The 19,544-nt window shown below is 37.7% G+C and overlaps 1 protein-coding gene across 1 annotated transcript in view; it reads left to right on the top strand.

The window, feature by feature from the left end:
- The first annotated feature begins 4,285 nt into the window (after positions 1 to 4,285).
- Positions 4,286 to 19,544, top strand: part of LOC139739731 (transcriptional coactivator YAP1-A-like) — a 57,146-nt gene continuing 41,887 nt past the window's right edge. Inside the window, exon 1 of the mRNA XM_071650334.1 lies at positions 4,286 to 5,108. Coding sequence (XP_071506435.1) covers positions 4,612 to 5,108 — 497 coding nt within the window. The 5' untranslated portion in view covers positions 4,286 to 4,611. The remainder of the gene's footprint in view (positions 5,109 to 19,544) is intronic.

Below are 19,544 nucleotides of genomic sequence, written 5' to 3'. Positions count from 1 at the left end.
AATCTACAATAATGATAAAAATATTGTTTGATGCTATGTTTAGCACGAGCATGCAGTAGAAGTAGTAATAACAGCAATAGTGATAATGTTACCGCGTATCATTATCACTATTGTCGTTGTTGTTCTAATTATCTTTATTTTGATGTTTAATTATTACTCTTAAGATGATATTGATAACTCTCAACATTTTAATCTATTTTCATCATTTCAAATTCATATTTTATTGTCATTGTTATCATAATCGTCATAATGATAATAATAATAATAACCAATATTTATATAGCGCTTTTTCTAAACAGACACAAAGCGCTTCAACAATTGTAACAAAATACAAAGAAAAAAAATCAACAGTATTTACAAAACAAAACATAATCATCATCATCATCATCATCACCGTCGTCGTTGTTGTTATTATTGTTGTCATCGTCATTATCATCTCATGCTTACTCTATAATATGGTTTAATCAGTTGCCCCTAAAAGATTTGGGTAGGATAGATCGAACATTCTACATCCCGTGATCAATGTAATCATTCGAAGGAACAACAATATACCAATAACATATATTTTATCTAAAGTTAATCTAAATATGTGCTAAAACACTTGAAATTGATTTATAATATATTTGGTACTAACAATGGCAAAGTATTTCGTAGACAATACTTTTTTAAAAGGACAAAAAAAAAACACCAACCAACAAAACAACCAAGACTTTGTTTAGTGTGTGACAACACACAAACTTAGAATAACATAACGAGATGCGGACCACTGTTCATTAGGCCCGTCGGAGAATAAACAGACACGTATACACGCACAATGATTTTACACAACAAAGCATTTGTCATCATATGCATGGTGTAAAGATGTGTAAAGATGTGTAATGTGTCATTTTTAATTCTATTGAATTGCTAATCATTACGACCGCTGCATGTCTGTTCTGCTGCCGCTATACTATACTTCGACTTCTATACAACTGCTGCTACGATACTATACGACTATTTCTACGATTACAACTACAATCCGTACTACCAATTTTAACAACATAATCATAATCATGCTGCGTGCCAAGCACATATGATGGCAACTGAATCAAAAGTCTAAAGCACATATATATTTTTTTTCTATAAAGATTTATTATTCTTTTGGTGGAAAAAACGCGAGTTTTAAGGAATCTATAAAGATATAGTCACGAGGTATGCTGTCTTGGAAAATATTCCTTCTTTCCAAACTGCAACAAGAAAAATAGATCATAAAAATACATCGCAATTTGATGGAAAGAAAAACAAAAACAAACAAACACACAAACAAACAAACAAACAAAGGAACAAGCAAACAAACAAAGCTTAAAAGCCTACTGTGGTTCGTTGATGTTCTTCAGCTGGAACAGCGAAAGTTAAAAGACATATTAATGTTGGCCATAAAAGTTTAGGAAACTCTGTTATCATCATTAGTATATGTTCCACCTCTTTAATTGTACTTTTCGGTGCGTGCAATTGCGACTGTATTCCATGCCAATCTTTATCTTCTGAGTGCGTGTACAGAATTGTGGTAATATCAACTAAGCAGAAGATTTTTTTACTACTTCTTCAGAGTGGTAAATCAGGTCATGAAGAATAAACCAAGACACTCTTTACTCTCTCTCTCACACATACATACACAACGTCAAGTCTCAAGCAGGTTCTATATGTTGTCTCTATGTACAGTGATAATAATAATAATAAGGATAATAATAATAATAATAGTAAAAATGATAGTAATGATAATGATAATGATGTACATGATAATAATGAAAAAATAGTAGTAGTAGTGGTGGTAGTAGTAGCAGTATTTAGTAGTAGTATCAGTAGCAGAATGTTGAATATCTATTACTTTGCTTAGTGGTATTGTTAATTATTATTATTATTGTCATTATCATTATCATTAGTAGTAGTGGTAGTAGTAGTAGTAGTATGTAGTAGTAGTATTTAGTAGTAGTATCGTAGTAGCAGAATGTTGAATATTTATTACTTTGTTTACTTGTATTGCTAATTATTATCATTATTATCATTATTATCATTATTATTATTATTATTATTATTATCATTATCATCATTATCATTATTATCTTCATGAATATCATTATCAATATCGGCAGCATCATCATCACCATTGTTCATATAGCCAATAAAAAACTGTGTCAAATCTAGAGAAGCGATGACAAAAGCCTGAAGCAGAACTGCACGAATGTGATGTGAAGCTGATGAGCGAATGAAGGGTTATATTACCTCAGGAATTGGTGAAGAATATCAAAATTCTAATGTAAAAATTACCACACCTCATCCGATGTAGATACGCCGATACATGTGGATAGCCGACACCGTCTTTTCGTGATGAAAATAATGCTGCACCGCTCAAATTCCACAAGTGCAACTGCTCTGCTTGTGTTATTTTTTTTTGTTTGATTAAAGGGACGGTATAATATTGGCCGAGGTAAGGATTCAGCTTTTAACTTTTTGCGAGATACTTGGAAACAATTTTATGAAATGTTAAAGAGCATACAATTCTAAGAGGAATTCAAAGTTTATTTGACGAAAATGTTTTTGAACTGGCTGAGATATTAAAAAACAAAGTAAATCAAATCAATCCTGATAAAAGGTGGGTTCCACCTTTGTTTAAGATTGTGGGTGTTTTTTTTTTTGGATATCTTTGTCATTTCAAACCAATTTTCATCTGATAAACTTTGAATTCCTCTCATTAAGTTGTTCGCTCTTTCATTCATATAAGAGGTTTCTCTTTATCTTAAAAAATATCATTAAAAAAAGTTGAAAGCCTGAAGCCCCATCTCAACCGAAAGTGTATCATCCCTTTAAATCAATTTGAAAATCGAGTGAGATTTCTATTTATTCAGTGAGGAAAACAAGCCATAATTTCATTCCGTCGAATATATGTGGATGAACCTTAAAATGGCCGAATGAAGAAATTATCAACGTGTCTACGAATTCATCCACATCATTACAATTCGTGCAACAGTATACGAGGATCAACGCAAGTCAATTCCTATAAAAGGTGAAATTGACCATATCCATCCACGTAAGCGTCTGCAGATTGATTTTACTTCTTTTTTGTATTTCTAATTGTAACTCTTTTTCAATTTAAAGCTGGACTGGCTAAACATGCTTATCTAAGGGAAATCGTTGACAATCGCGGAAGTAAACAGAGTATATATTTAATTTCACCCTTCTGTAAAAACACTTTATTTCTCTACTGTTTGATGGTTACACCGCAAGATGTTTAATTCGAGTTTATTAAAGAAACAGCGGATTCGATATGGCTTCTGGTCACTTGAAATCAACCGTGCACAATAAGGCAACAGGGAAAAAGCAACAGACAGAGAGACAGACAGACAGACAAACAAACAAACAAACAAACAAAACTTTCTTCAAGGAGAATTGATTCAGCAGCTCGTGATTCAAGGCAGCTTCCACAATTCACTGACGAGGAGTAAGGAACATGGTTCAATAGTTGCCCCTTTCCTGAACCCGATTTCGGGGACCGTTTCCTTATAACTGTGATAGGGTTGGTCGGCACTGCCCTCCATTTATTACCCATCCCATTCAGCTATTGACTTATAGATTTACCCACCATTTTGGAATCGAACATAGAGAGCCACGAACATTGACTAGTGAACGGGTCAACGCCCGCAGTCTGTAAAACCAGAGCAATAGGTTTGACTCAAGTCATCTGAAAATGAAAATCATAAATCAAGCAATGATTCAGAGAAGGACAGGAGGTCCTGATAACATTTAAACGGGGTTGGTTCGTTTTGTAACGCGTGGTACCGATTCGGAGAAAAAACGCGTTCAAGGTTTCCACTATTACTATAGCTCTTTATACCAGACAATTATCTTCCGGCGTAGGCCACACCCTACTCCAGTGACGTAAACAATAATAACACACAAACTCGGCCTTTGACCAAAACGAAAGCTTGCTGAGAGGGGCCGAACTATACCCCCTGGTAGAGGACCGACAACATACGCGGATAAATCTACATCGGAGAAAGACATAATCCACCAATAATTGCGCTACCAAATGATATTCTTTTAGAGCAAAAAGTTAAGGAAACAATTCATTTATGCTTGCAGTAATCAGTGTAAGAAGAATTTGGGCGGATATTTTACGCCAAGGAAGAAATATAGAGGTGTTATCTTTTCACCTATAGTTTGAGGTTTGGTAGTGATGCGGTTCTAATAGAGGCCAGTAATTTGCATGCGAGGTCGTGGCGTAGAAGTGAGTGTGTGTATGTGTTACCCATACACTGTGGGGTCCGTATGTATACACAACTACACATCGAGCGATCGTAAAAAAAAAATCGTACTGCGAAATGCACGGTGAGATGTGAGAGCGTGTCGTGCAGTGGATGAGCGGCGCAACAACTGGAGGAAAACTGTATTGAGGACCGTATCGGATTGACTGGAACTGGTATCATGTCAAAACTGCGGTGGAGAAACTTTGCTGGTAGAACGTAGTTTTCTCCTCTTTGCTGAACTGTCACTGCGCCGAAATCACATCTATCAGATCGTTTAGGGATACCTGACGCAGGAATACGCTACGTTTTAATACATTTTGCGTGAAAAATGGAGAAAATGGATTCTACTGGAGGCGGTAGGCCGGGTGCTGTGGTGCATGTACGGGGTGACTCTGGTGCGGAGCTGGACGATTTGTTTCGCAATGTTTTGATGAATTTGAACACGAATGAAGGGGCCGATAAAGTTCCGCAGCAAGTTCCGTGGCGCAAGAGGAATATGCCTGCCTCTTTCTTCCAAGAACCAAGAATAAGCCACTCGCGGGAATCGAGCGCGGACTCGACAAATTACAATTCTGGAAATGTCTCGAACACTAGCAATGAGATTGTCAGCCGAAATGTGGGCCCTCCGCCCCCGGCGCTCCCCATCATACACCCGAGGGCCCATTCGTCGCCAGCATCCTTACAGGAGATGAGGAGTATTAACCCCCAGGATGTGATCCGGAACCAGCACCTGAGGCAACAGAGCTACGACATCTCAGATGAAACGCCTCTTCCACCGGGATGGGAAATGGCTATGACACCGTCTGGTCAGAGATACTTTCTGGAGTAAGTTGATCCCCCAGCGTGTGGGGGAAGCGAGGTTTGGCATCACGGTGGGGGGAGAGAGGAAAGGGAGACGAGTGTGGAAAGACAAATGGAAGGGATAGATAGATGGATGAGTGGGTGGAGGGATGAGTAAGGAGATGGAGAGATGGATTGATGGATGGGACACACAGACAGAATAAAAAAGCGATATAGTGGGAGAACTCTGAAAATGCAGGAAAGGGACTGCCTCGATATCAAAATATGTAATGAGTGAAACAGTATGGCAGAAGAAAGCCATTTGGTCGGCTGAAAAACGTACCCGACAAGCTCCGTATAGATATCATAAAGTGCGTCTTCTTTAATTTCATTTCTGGATCAGATGAAATGACGGTTATGTTCTGTGGTATACAATCTAAATCTAAATAACGTGGAAGATTGCCCATTCAGCTGCTCTTACAATTTTCTGTTCTTCCTTGGGATCCTTCATTTACCTTTACTAGAAAACAATGTTAGAACTTCACACAACAACAACAACAAAATGTAATGAAAGGGCATATTATTATGGAAAATGAGCAGACAAACCTCCCATGAATACTGCATTTGGAATAGGCACATCACTGTGTAGGCCTACATGTACAATGTAGGACCTCCTATCTATCCAGTTTGAATGTGTCTCCTGAACTACTATTTTTGTTGTTCTTAAACTGTCAAGCCTGATTTCGTGACACAATAGGAGTTTCATTTTTCTTTTTCACCCTAAACTGAAAATTTGAATGTAATACAGTGAGAGAGATAGAGAGAATAGTGAGATTAAAAGAAAAAGAAATTCTACAATAGGATCATACCAGTTTAGAGTAGAGAGCAAAGAAACATGGGAAAATAAAGGAAGATTATGGAAATGTGTAAAAAATTTGGACATCTTGTCATTGACTTAAGTAAACAGAGAAATCATAGAGTGAGCTGTAGTATATATTATTAATGAATTTAATCAGCCTCAGGCTACAGTGATGGGTGCTTACCTTTCTGATCATTATACTGTTTATTTGTATTAATTTCCGTATTCAGATAAAGTATAATGGTAAGGAAAATACATGACGTGTACTGTGAAGAAATGGATGATCACCCATTCAGCCACATGTTTACAAAATGCAACTGTTTTCCCCTGGGGTCCCATATGCCATTTTAAGTAATATAGACAACGTGAAAACTTACAGTGAAAGCAGTGAGATATATTTTAACATGTTTTACAATGATTAAAGAAAAAGAAAACAAGATAAATACAGAAAAAGTAGAAGCAAGAAAAAAAAGAGATTCTAACATTTGGTACATCATTGTGTTAAAAAGCAGAGAAATAAGAGTTACATGTAACTTCACCCAAAAAGTTACAGGTCCTAGACCACTGCATGCAGTGATCCCAAAATCAGATCACTTTAATACAAGTATGGTCATCACATAGTGAATACCTTCTTTATTTTAAATACAGAATTCAGTGATTTCCGTTTGTAGATCGTGAAACAAAAACCCAGTTTTAGCACTTCAGAATAGTTCTAAAATATCAGAATAGTTCTAAGATATGAATTAGAGATCTACATAGAAACAACCAGGGTAAAAAAGTTAATCAGTATAATTAATGTATACAAAATGTGAACAATTTAGTAATGATAAAATTGTTTCCAGACTAAACTGTCTACAGTGATATCTCCTTATATTCTGGGCTTTATTGCAAAAATTTTTATAGGATAGGATGTTTTGTGTACTGACCCACACATTATGCATCAAATATGATAACTTGACCATTTTTAAATCACTTCCCCCAATAGTAAACAGGATGTTTTAGATCTCTTTGCTTATGTGTGTCATACAGTACTAGTCTTGATTCCATAGTTTGGCACAAATAGCAGAGATTACTCGGTAATTGAACAAAATTTGATTATATCATGGATTTTGCAAAACCCAGGGGAAATGTAATGGTCTTGCAGAATTTAAATGATAAATTCCATTAGAAAACACTGAAGCATGAAAAGTGTGGAGAAATGTATATCAGTTGATATACTTTAATAGGACATTCTTGAGTTATGAATATGGACCTGAAGTTGTGATAACTGAAAGTATGAAAATAGGAATAACAATTAGTACAACCCCCACCCCCTCCCCCCTCCAATATTCTGTGTCTGGGTGGTGTTGTGGCCATTGAAGACAAGTTTATAGACAAACCAGTTTGACTCAAATTTTCTAACCCTGTGCAGTTGTAAACTGTTAGCCGCAGGTTTATCCACAACCCATGTTTACTCAGCACCAGCGCACTGATAGTTCTGTTGTTTTACAATCCCATCATGGCTTCCAATTTGCAACCAGGACAGGCCAATCTGATCTAAATATAACGCTGAATCTGCTGCCTCTCTGTTTCCCCTTTAATTACTCTAGCACATCTCTCAATGAGTGCCATAAAGTCTGATTGTATCACAAGACACAAATGATCCCTCTGGTCATCTGGTCACCTTTAAAGAGCTTAATTGGGGACAACAAAGGGGTGTTAATGCAGTTACTGGGGGGGGGGGGGCTTAAATGGGATTAGGGTTTATCATTGTGGTAGGAAAGGCTAGAGGACTTTGGGGTTAACTGGAGTCTGGGGTCAGAGAAGGAGGAAGTGCAGTGCTTGTCTTTGAGTTTGATTCCTTGATAAAAAGATCAGCAAGATGGTGATTATGACTTTTATTTATTTTTTGTAAAATGCCACCATACAAAGTTTTGTGAGAATGCGTTCCTCTTGATACTATGAACCACAAATTGTATACTTGATGGCTGCCTTTAAAGGGGATGGCTAGTAACTGATCAGTGGGAATGCTGAGGGATGATTGTTCCAATCCTTGTGGGATTCATATAAGAGTACATTATATAGGCCTATCTACTGTTGTGTGAAAATTATTTGCTTCAGAACAGTCTCATTTCAAGTAATGTGCGGTTTAATGTTTCGAGGTTAGCGTGCCTGGTCAATGATGGGGCATTAATCTGCACATTACTTGAATATAAGACCGTTCTGAAGCAAATAATTTTCACACAACAGTATGTACTCTTAAATGAATCCCACAAGGATTGGAACAATCATCCCTCAGTATTCCCACTGATCAGTTACTAGCCATCCCCTTTAATTCAGCTACCAGTGTAATATTTTTTGTTTTGTTTTGAACATGAAAAAGGAATATGTGATCAATTATTGCCCATGAGTGTAATGATTTGGTGTCTGATGTGACAAATGTATTACAAACTAGTAGGCTGGGTTCAGTGAGATAGTTATATGCATAATGAATATAATGCAAATTGTAATTACATAAAAAAGTTAATTAATGCGTCACGTACATCAACAGACATCCATGCAATGCTTACTTTGAATAAATTATGCAGTTCCCACTGGTATATTAGTGATCAGAATCATCTCTGGTGGAAGCTTGGTAGTCAAGTGCATGTGCCTGTCGAGCAATGTAATGAATGCCCACTTTTTTATCATCATATTGATTTTAGGTATTATTATCAGTACTCAAGCACTGAATAATCAGTGTTTAATTTATGGCAATGAAGTGAGATTTGTCAATCAGTTGCAATAAAAACTTGAAGCAAGGATCTCTTCTAGCTTCTTTATCAGGACAATCTAATCTATATAGAACTGGAATCTTTACCTATAGATAGAAGTCCTGCTTTCTGGATGATGAAACTTGGCCATTATATTGTCATTTTGGATGAATGTTTAATGTTTACAAGAACTTTGCAATATCAAGAAAAAAGGGTGGCAGTGTCATTTTGCCAAGGGTAGATGTTGTGATGCAGCCAAATTCTCAGACCTCATTTTACCAAAATAAGAAATGCAGCAAATGGGGTCGACAAACTTTCTACATTATAGAAAAGGACTGCAACACAGTAATACCACATAGGGTGACTATTTTATAGTCCTCTTCACTTTGATTTTTTTTTCTGTGAATGTCTATTGAACAATTGGGGGCTTCAGGTATATTCCTATCAAAAGTTGATTTATACACTGAAATAGCAATGCACCTGACTCATTGCATTTGACCCGTTGAATTATCTAATTATCTTATGGCTGATATAAGTGACAGTGTTTTTACTTATGAAGAAATTTCAGTGATGCAACGTGAGGTGTCTTGCAGAAACTCACAAAAGTCTGCCTGAACTCTGGAACTAACCTCTCCAGCTCTTGAGCCGATGTTCAACTAAAAACAAATGCTGCTCCCCTCTGTGTGACCTGACCTGACCTTGTTCCCCAAAGCCAAATCTCTCTTTCTTCTCCTCCTTCTCCTCCTCCTCCTCCTCCTCCTCCTCCTTCATTCCTCGTCCATTTTTCAGTCTTCTGTCTCTTTTTCACTGTCTATCTCTCTTTGTCAACATATCCACTCAGTAAAACTCTTGGAATGAAAGTCTTATTATATTTCAGACCATACTCCTGTCACATCGCTGTTTTTTCAAACACAAAGCTTTTTTAGCTGTCAAAGAAATTATGAGCTGTGTAGTTGTCACCCATATGCTCACTGCAGTGAAAGTGTTGTACCTGCCTCCTACATCGTACAACTTATATCCATCATGTACATGTAGGCCTACAGTGTACCCTTCAAAGGGGTAGGTTGGGTTGGGGTAGGAGTATTTTGTATTTATGTCTCTTTATTTCTCTCTGTTTGGGCGCAGTTTAGTTTGGTATCAAGGCTGTGTTGAGGTTCGCTGATCTGAGGTCAGGTATATCACGAAGCTCAAACCTTGTCCCAGCGGAATGGAACATCACAGGGGGACAGCCATTGATCCCACCTCACAGGGCGCTTTATTTCTTTGCCTCTTCCCCTTCGTTTGTGCTCCGATGTCCCCGCCTAGCATTTGCCTGTAGGCTGGTTCCTAACACGCAAACAGAGTGCCCCGAAAAGTATCCGTGACCCAGGCATGAAATTGCTCCGTTTACAGAGTCAGTTGACCTGCTGAAGTTATGAAACTGTGATATTATTGCTGGAGGTTCACTTTTTTTTTCCACCATAATTGATGCCAGACAACAAACATCTCTTTTGACCCGAGTCAGCTAGAGAAAAGAGATCTGACTCTTGGATCTGTGACTCTGAAGTCAGTTTTGGATGTCAGTACTTAATCCATGTGACCCCAAGCCATTTGATATAACCCTGACTAGATTTATCAGTAGATCTACAGTCAGTTTGTTCTATGGTTGAAGGGGGAAAAAAATCATCTCAGATTACATTTTATTTTGGAGGCCTATCTACAGTAGTAAACATGAAAAGTATTACATTGTAATTCTGCTGACTTTGCTAAAACTTATGCTATTTTATCAAAATTTAGTGAATGATCTGCTCACTATGCTACCCCCTTTGGCAAATTGGCAATACGATCGCAAAACTTTGCCCACAGCTCCAGTTAGCTGCACACTATGGACATGTATGTGTGTGACCATGTTGCAGATGTTACAGAGCTCCATTGGCAAATGTGTGGTCTGACTGGATCTCAGAATGTGACTGCCCCATAAAGAGCCACAGCTGTTTCTTGCAAGGGCAGACGTGTACTGAGCTGGCCTCAAAATTTACATTGTAGTAAAAAAAAGTGTGGTTTTCTCACTTTGTGTCATTTAGGTCAATACTTCTGTTGAACTGGTTTAAAGGGGAAGGCTAGTAACTGATCAGTGGGAATCAGTGGAAATGCTGGGAGATGATTGTTCCAATCCTTATGGGATTCATTCAAGAGTTCATTGTATATCTATTGTTGTGTGAAAATGATTTGCTTCAGAATGGTCTCATATTCAAGTAATGTGCAGTTTAATGCTTCCAGGTTAGCGTCCCTGGTCAGTGACGGAGCATTAATCTGCACATTACTTGAATATGAGACCGTTCTGAAGCAAATCATTTTCACACAACAATAGATATACAATGAACTCTTGAATGAATCCCATAAGGATTGGAACAATCATCTCCCAGCATTTCCACTGATTCCCACTAATCAGTTACTAGCCTTCCCCTTTAATGGAAATTGAATGATTTATCAACTTTTATATTGACAAGATACAGTGTATAATTGTATTCTTTTTCCTGTTTGACTGGGGAGCCCTGCATTTGAGTTCAAATGATTTTGTCCTTGGTCTTAGGAAGATGCTGTTTCAGGATCATCCACAAAAAAACTACAAGTATAACAAGTATATACAAGTTTAGCTCACTTCTATTTAAAAAGCCATCACATAATTTTTCACGCACCTTGCATTTTATTTTACACTTTGCACATTCATTAAAAAGAAGACACATTTTGTTTGAATTGTTTGACAAAGTACTTGTCAGTGAAACTACAAGTTCTTCAAAACTTTTAGAATTAGGCAACTTACACATGAAATGCATCTATGTGGAAAAAATCATGACAAGCTCAATTATTTCTACTCCTTTGCTGCAGTGAATCTTGAAATTGACTGAAAACGAGCATCTTGGCGAACTCTTTTTTGTTTTTTTCCTGGGGGGGGGGGCACAAAGTTTTGAGTGGAAGTAATCCATTTTAGGTAGATCAGCCCAATTAGCATCGGTCTACTCAAGGTCTACTCAATGCCTCTACTTGTCAAAAGTTGGCTTGTTTGCAGAAGGAAAAATCATTAATTTTGGTGTTTTTTCCAGGCGTGGTGAGGGGCGCAGTGCAGACAGAACGCCTCTGAACTGGGTTGCACTCCGTGTGACCCCTGTCCCCTGCACAGCGGCAGTGCTCTCCACCAAAACAGATCCTTTGATTCCAATCCAGGGTGTTTAAAGGCCTAATGTTGCATGGCGAACTTGTGCACAGCTAGCGTGATACGATTATGACTTGTTTTGATCCTAGACTCTATTGTCGCCCGTCATTTTGCCCGTTGTCGTTGCAAACTGTTAAGGTGTAAGCAAGTCAGCAATGAAAGACCTACTAGTCGTTTATGAATCTGTTTACCACTGCATGTATTCTCTTTTTATGAATCAAATTACATGCTTTTGATAAGGTGATAAGGAGCTCAAACTGCAAAATAACTAATTGATATGCTCATTAGAGACCACAACAACTATTGATAATATTTCTTGTGTTATCCTGATATAAGGCTCCATTGGGTTGGGTTGGACTGCTTTCAGTGCCTTTATTATAGGCCCTATCCCATAGACTTGACACTGAGCAGAAAAACACTTTAGAATATATATATATATATATATAAAAATCATCGTTTAAGTAATATGCTGAAGTAGGCCCTACTCTTTATTCACCTGCATGGTTGCCCAAGACAACTAAGCCTTTACCTTGAGGAAAATAGAATTTGCTTATAGTTGATACCCTGCATTGTATTATCATTGTGAAATGTTATTTATGTAGGGCCTGCTATTACTTTTATTTCTTTATTTGTTTTGTGTGCTACTAACTGGTACCTTGACCCAGAAAGGTTGATAGAGATTTTTTATCTATTAAGACAGAACAAGGAAAACTGATAACTGGTATAAAGAAAAATGCCCCCCCCCCCCCCTAAAAAAGATAATGGCATCGAAAACTTGAAAAAAGTTTAACCAGTTCCAGTTGTGGTGAATCTGTATTTCAAATGGTCAGATATTGTACATATCAATGGGATATTGTAGATTTGTGGCAAAAAGTGATTAACCTGCATTCAGGTATTCTTTTACTTTCATACAATCAGGCTCTTAAGTTAGTGGAATATGATTTGATTCAACCTATGACTTATTAATTATTTTACATGAAATTATTGATGCACCTGCAGCATGATGAGCAGTAGGCCCTATATGATTAATTTATTGGATATTTGAAATGCAGAAATAAAGAAGGTACAGTACAATATAGTACACACATCTGATCTATGTATGTTGATGTTGATGTTGGCTGAAAAGCAGAACATGCTCCAAGTGTTGTTGGGGGCATGTGTATACACATATGTTTTATGGGCAGCATCTGCTTCATGGACCAAAGGTTTTGTTATAAAACAATAAACAATCACTTTAAACATATGTTCATGTGTGTGTGTGTGTGGGGGGGGGGGGAGGTGAGGGGTAAGGAAATGGTAGAGTCTATTGGAAGTTGATTTTTCCTTCTTTTTTTTTTTGCTTGCAAGTGCTCTCACCTTACCAGAAGGCAGTCAATACTATGATTGCCAGATGGCTTTCATAAATCAAACTAATCCTACATGAGAATACAAATCGCATGCATAATATTTTTTTTTTTTTTTTGGGGGGGGGGGGGGGGTCAGCATGACTTTAAAACAGAGCTACCAAGTCTCACGCATTCTGCGTGAGACTCAAGCATGTAGGGGCCATCACACGATCTCACGCATGACACCCATTTTTCTCACGCATCGGGCGAAGTCTGCAACTTGGGCCTATAATAATGAGCATAGCTCAAAAGATTAAAGTAATAGTTGCAATTGAAGGTATATTTCCCTTTTGTCTTTCAAAATAAGTAAAAAATAGTCACATAAGTATGCATCTGATCGCACCATTAAGAGCTAAAAATTGAAAAAGCCCCCTACCGTGGGAGGCCACAGGGGGGAAAAACCCCTCCCACACTGTCGCTCGCGTGCACATTCGCATGCCGAGATGCCGAGTCATGAAAATCTCACTCATGAAATTTTTTTGAACTTGGCATCCCTGTTAAAAGGAATAGCAGTGCTAAGTCTGAAAGTAGCTGCATTCATGCACACCCAAAATTGATGGTTTGTGAAATTCATTTTTGCAATGTGATAAAATGCAAAAACGGTTAATTCATGCGGATCAAGGCACAAAAATGTTGCAGAAAAATGTGAAAAGGAGAATTCTTTGTAAAAAGCAAGTAATGATTACGACAAGATGGCGAGGTGGCCATTTGTCATCAAGATCATGTTACTGAAGTAACTCTTTGAAATGATTCTCAGAAGTTTCAATTGTTGAAAGTTGTGCAACATTCATATCGTGTTGCACAAGTTATTACTCATCTTATTCTTGGGTTCATTGTTTCTGTGAAAATAACATTAAAGAAACACATGATTTCTTGAATGTGAAAAGAAGCGGAAAGATTTGTTTTTTGCAGTTATATGAAAAAAAAAATCCTGATGGTGTAATACATGCACTGCAAAAATTCAACCCACAGTGTTATTTCTATGTGAAATTATGTTTGATGGTCACAGTTTGGTAGGCCTACTCGTTTTCATGAAGGTTTAATGTTCAATTGGTCTTCTGAAATTGTTCAGTTTTTTGAAACAGTGACTGAACATGAAGTCTTTGAACTCTTCTTATTTCCTTACTGATAACTGTATACTGTGTACAGTTCTTGAGCTATCACAGGTAAATGTTACTATTAAATAAACCCTCGTGTAATGTTTGAGAATTTCGTATGGATCCATCCTTTAAATTCTTCCTCTGGTGTACGGGGTTCGACTGCAGTGGAAGCCTACAGCGTTCCCTACACCAGCCGTGTTACCAGCGACACCCTCCTCGCAGGGAATGAGTGTTCATGATCATACCATATGCCCTTCTCGCTCTCTTTGCAGCACTCTTTCATACCAGTCTAACATGTCCTACTTACGAAGTAACAGAGCTCTGCAGTCTGTACCAAGAAACCTCCGGAAATTCTCCACATGTTCAGATAACTTGACTGTTGTGGTTATTATTCTAAAACAAAGAGAAACACCAAAATTGAGTGCATTAATGCCAATTGCAGTCATGAAGAAATATTTATAATTGTTGATACATACACAATGTAGTTTGTGCTATGATTGACACAGGGTGCTTAGAATGCGTTTTCAATATAAATGGACTGAAAGTATCAGTCATGTAATTTAAAAGTGGCATGTGTGAGATAACAACAGTCTGCCCTCTCTTGTGTTTTGAGCATGTACAATTGTGTTTTATCACGATTCTAAAGTAGTGAGCCAGTTTGTATGTCTAGAATGGGAAAAATAGTTCTGGAAAATGGTAAGCCTGATTATTGAAAGACACACACAGAGTCATTTGATTAACCTTTAGACTGTTTGACTGTATAATGATGTTGGCATTAATTACTCTTTATAAATAGTGAGAGCAGGAAAAAATATCTAGTGAACTCTTACTTAAAATAAGGACTATTTTTGTGTGGGTGTCTTTGTGAAGATCGATGAAGTGATCAAATAGATCGTGTGAATGTGTATTTGAAGATGTCAAGGTTGAGTAAGTATTTGAGAGCAAAGAAGCTTAGTTGTGGGTTTGGGGAGATTTGCATGCGGACAATTTGGCCACTGGGTTGTATTATCAAGCATTGTACACCAGGATTCAATGTCTGTTTGTGGAATCAACATATAACTTCCTGTCATACACTGATATTCATTTGACTTGTCTTGTTCAGTGCATGTGGAGTGGATAGCAGAAGAGAATAGAAACATACAATGCACTATGACCTCCAGCCGCATACTCTGCATTCCTCGCCATTGAAATCATTGAATACAACTTTCGGAAATCTGCCATTCATGTGGCACTTGGGGGGCGTGGTTTAGCCTGAGCCCGGCAAAAAGAAACAAAAGAAGGGGAAAAAAATATATGAGTGTCTGGAGTTAAATGTACCACTACAATGATGTTCACAATAGACCAGGCATATACCTGGTGTATCTATTACTGGTAAGACATTGCAAGGTGAAGTACTGTAGGTGGGGGGTGAGAGAGAACCAAAAATTTCCCGTTCTTGTTTCATGGCATGTCAAAATCAATATTTTGCACTGATCACTATTGACTTGTTTCAAGCTCATGTGGTGCTAATGTGGGGATATATCTTCAGCGAGAGCTGAAATCAACTAGGCGATCTATTCATCATCTGACGGTTATAGTTTATATTTAGATCTGTATTCATATATTGAAAAGAAACACAACTTGGAACATTTTTATCGCAGCACATGTACACCACAGCCTTGGCATGGACTATCAAAGTAACATGGACTTTGTATGGCATTTCGTTATAACAGTGAAAGCAGGGGGAATGAACATGTACGAACATGCATCCAACCACGCTTTCACACTCGAGTCTTCTTATCAGTGGATGTTTACTTTCATCTTTCATTTATTTTATGATTCCATGTGTATCTCCTATCAATAAAAGGGACCAATAATTGTCTTAGTAAACCTACAGTTGTATGTTTGCTTTGTTATAGATCATAGGCACACTGCCTAGATATATAATACAGTTTTAATAGCGATACATATGACTTGGGTTAAAATTCTGTCGCGGCGTACGTGTATGATTAAACAAAACTTGATTGATCGGTACATATTTGCCCACGATACATAAAGTACTTTGCATTTCATGATATAATATGCTGCACATGTATAACATGCCATTTATAACTTATGACAGCCCAGTGATAATATCCATAGTTTATGATTTATTTTTTTCATTTAATTTCAGCATCAATTCTTAACATGAAGTAAAACGACTGAACAAAGTGTCTGTTTGTAGCACGGGATGTGATATCATAGACAAAGATATGGCCTTTGTGCATTTAAGCAATTTAATTAAGGCTATTATGCAAGTGATCCATTTGTTCATGAGTGCTGGCCAATGCAAATGTTGCAACATCCAAACTGACAGTTGTGCAATCCAGTTTCACATTGAAAGAAAATAATGATTCCCCCCCCCCTTATAGTTAAAATAATGACCTTGACAATTCAGTTTCTGCATTATGAAAGGAGATTTGATAAAGCAACTACTATTTATTAATTTTGCCAATTCATGTTTGATTTTGTCACCCATTGATCGACCAAGGGTTGATTTGGCCTGTCCACAGTCATATGTTGGTAAGGCCGATTAACGGCAGTGGGTGTTCCCCCCTCTTGCGATGAGTCATTTAAGTATGAGATTGTGTTTGAATGTGTATTCATTAATTAGCACGTGTGTGACATGCCCCTAACCCCACCCCAATCCATTTATCCAAATGGCAGGTGCAGTAGTAGAATGCAAAGTGTCTGTGTGTATGTATGTATGTGTGTGTGTGTGTTTATTTGTGTATCATAAATGTGGATGTGAGGGGGGATAAACGAGGATGCTTTGTGAATGCGTGACACGCAGTGTATACGATGACTCAGACTTTACTGCAGTGACGAACTGTTGCAGCTGGTCATTTCATTTTATAGTTTTTATTCATGTCAAAATTGTTATTGATCTTCTTGTTCATTTCACTTACTGGCATTGTCTCGATGGCTTTTGTCAAGTTACACTTTGAAAGTCTGCAACCCCCCCCCCCAAAAAAAAAAAAAAAATCAACAGAAAGGAGTTACAAAGGAATTATTGGTTAGTTAGTGTGGTTCATTGCGACATTCTCATAAATCGTATGTGATTAAAGAGTGATAATGACAAAAGAGTTTACCGCTAATACATTTTACAGTCGGTTGCACATTCATTATTGCTAGACAGAGGAATGACATCACCCTCTTGTGAAGAAAAATCGCGGAAAAACGAAATTCATGTATTTCAAAAGCTGTGTGGCAGCTGTATCAAATAAATGAAATAAGTTTGTATTTTCGGAGTTTTACTTTTGGGGATGTATAGCCCTCCCATGGAGATCATTTTTTTTTTTAGCAATGGGAGAATGCTCTCGTGCCTAAGGGAACAAAATCCATCTATGCAGGTTTTCTTTCGTTTTCATTTTTGAGCCATGGTTTAATTTCCATTGATGGAGTGTGATATGAATGTATGCTACGGGTACTTTTCATACAGGACTAACCATTTAGGGGTTTATTTTTGTGTTTAATTAAGCTGTCATCTTAGAGATAGTATCATTCTTTCTCTTCCAAATCTGTATTGAATATTAGAGAGTTGAATTATTCAACTGCATAGGGATCTATGACAGAAGCAGACGACTTTATAAAAATATATACTTGATCAGATCCTCGGATAGTTGAAGAGTGAACTGAAGCACCCAGGATTCTACATGTTGTAAGATGAATAATACTACTCTTTGTCTGTTGTTATAGATTTGTGACCACCATAGGGTTATTTTATTGGTGTGAAGGGGTCTCAGGTAGCAAATCATACATAGGAAGTGTTCCAGGCATCCAGGAAGTACTTGGTGCTTCATTGGAGTGAATTACTTCCTGATTGATGTCTAAAGTACTTTCAAGTATTTTTTTTTTCTGTTTAAAGCTCTCTCATACTCTCATGTCTTTTTTCTGTTTTGTTTTATTTCTTTTTAACTTCTGCTGTTCTCAAGTGCCAATTTGACTTCTGTAGGGTTATTCTTCTTGAGATTGCTTCCTTATTCCATAAATACATGTAGATCTCCTTCCTTGGAGTATGTGTGTATAGTCACCTTGCCTAAAGTTAAATACAATACAACACAATGTAGCACATTTTCCATATACTGTACATACATTGTACTCTTCTTCATCTTCTTCCTCTTGTCTTCTGTTTCCTCCTCCCCTCCTCCTCATCGTCTTCCTTCTCCCCTTCCCCATCTCCTCTTCTTTCTCTTCCCCCCCCCCTCCTCCTCCTCCTCCTCCTCCTGCTGTTCCCCATCCCCAGCCCATTCATCTCATCTACACTCCCTCCCCCTTTTTCATCACACCCCTACCTCTGCCCCACATCCACACATGGAGCCTGCCAAACTTATACCCATTTGTAATTGGAGCACGCTGGCCTGTTTGATGCCTAGACTTGTATTTTTGTGGCAGGGTCGTGTTGTGATTAGGTTCCAGTTTCACTTTTCCCTGCTGCTCTATTAAAGACTTGGCCTTCATTGAACTCCCTGCCAGTGACTCAGGGGTCTATAATCAGGCCCTCAAATTGCTTTGTTGTTACCCCAAGCTTGGTGTGTGTTAACCTAGCTCTTCTTCTGTACACCATCCCCCTACCCCAACTCCCCATCTACACTTGCACTCTGTTCAACATAATGAACCAGTTGACATTGACTTTGTTGTAAAAAAGTCACTTTCATTTTCAAGCATCTCTTGCTTTGGTTATCGCCCATTGTTAAAACAGATAGGCCTATGGGCCTATTCCGATTGACTTACATCATTGTATCCTCACTTGTACATGTATGCTGTGATAAAAGGAGTTGACTCTACTGACTTCACATCTAACAAAGAAATTGTCATATTGTAGGCCTAGATCTCTATCACAGGCTATTGAACATACTGATTGACATTGACACTGCAACTCTGCTTGTATACTACAACAGTACTTCATGTCACATATTTTGTGAATTTGGACTTGTAAATCAATTTCATGAGTGATTAAATTCACATGCAAAAATGTCAGTGATGGAAAGAGAACTCCTATGTGTTATTCCCTTGTGAGAAAAAAAAACCCTGTGATTTCTACAATTGAAGATGATAATCATTTGTGTTAGGGAGGCACTATTTTTAAGAGTTGTACATTTTTAAAATGATGGTTGACTCACGAGATTTGCGAAATATACCTTGTATACAATAATCATGTATTCCCACCAAATTCTGGGTATGAAACTTAGTA

Source organism: Diadema antillarum, unplaced genomic scaffold (assembly GCF_040938485.1).
Source record: "Diadema antillarum isolate AM-2024a unplaced genomic scaffold, OU_Dant_1.0 seq00000813_RagTag, whole genome shotgun sequence".
Classification (NCBI taxonomy): domain Eukaryota; kingdom Metazoa; phylum Echinodermata; class Echinoidea; order Diadematoida; family Diadematidae; genus Diadema; species Diadema antillarum.
Note: the sequence above shows the minus strand (reverse complement) of the source record. Positions and strands in the feature narration are given on the sequence as shown.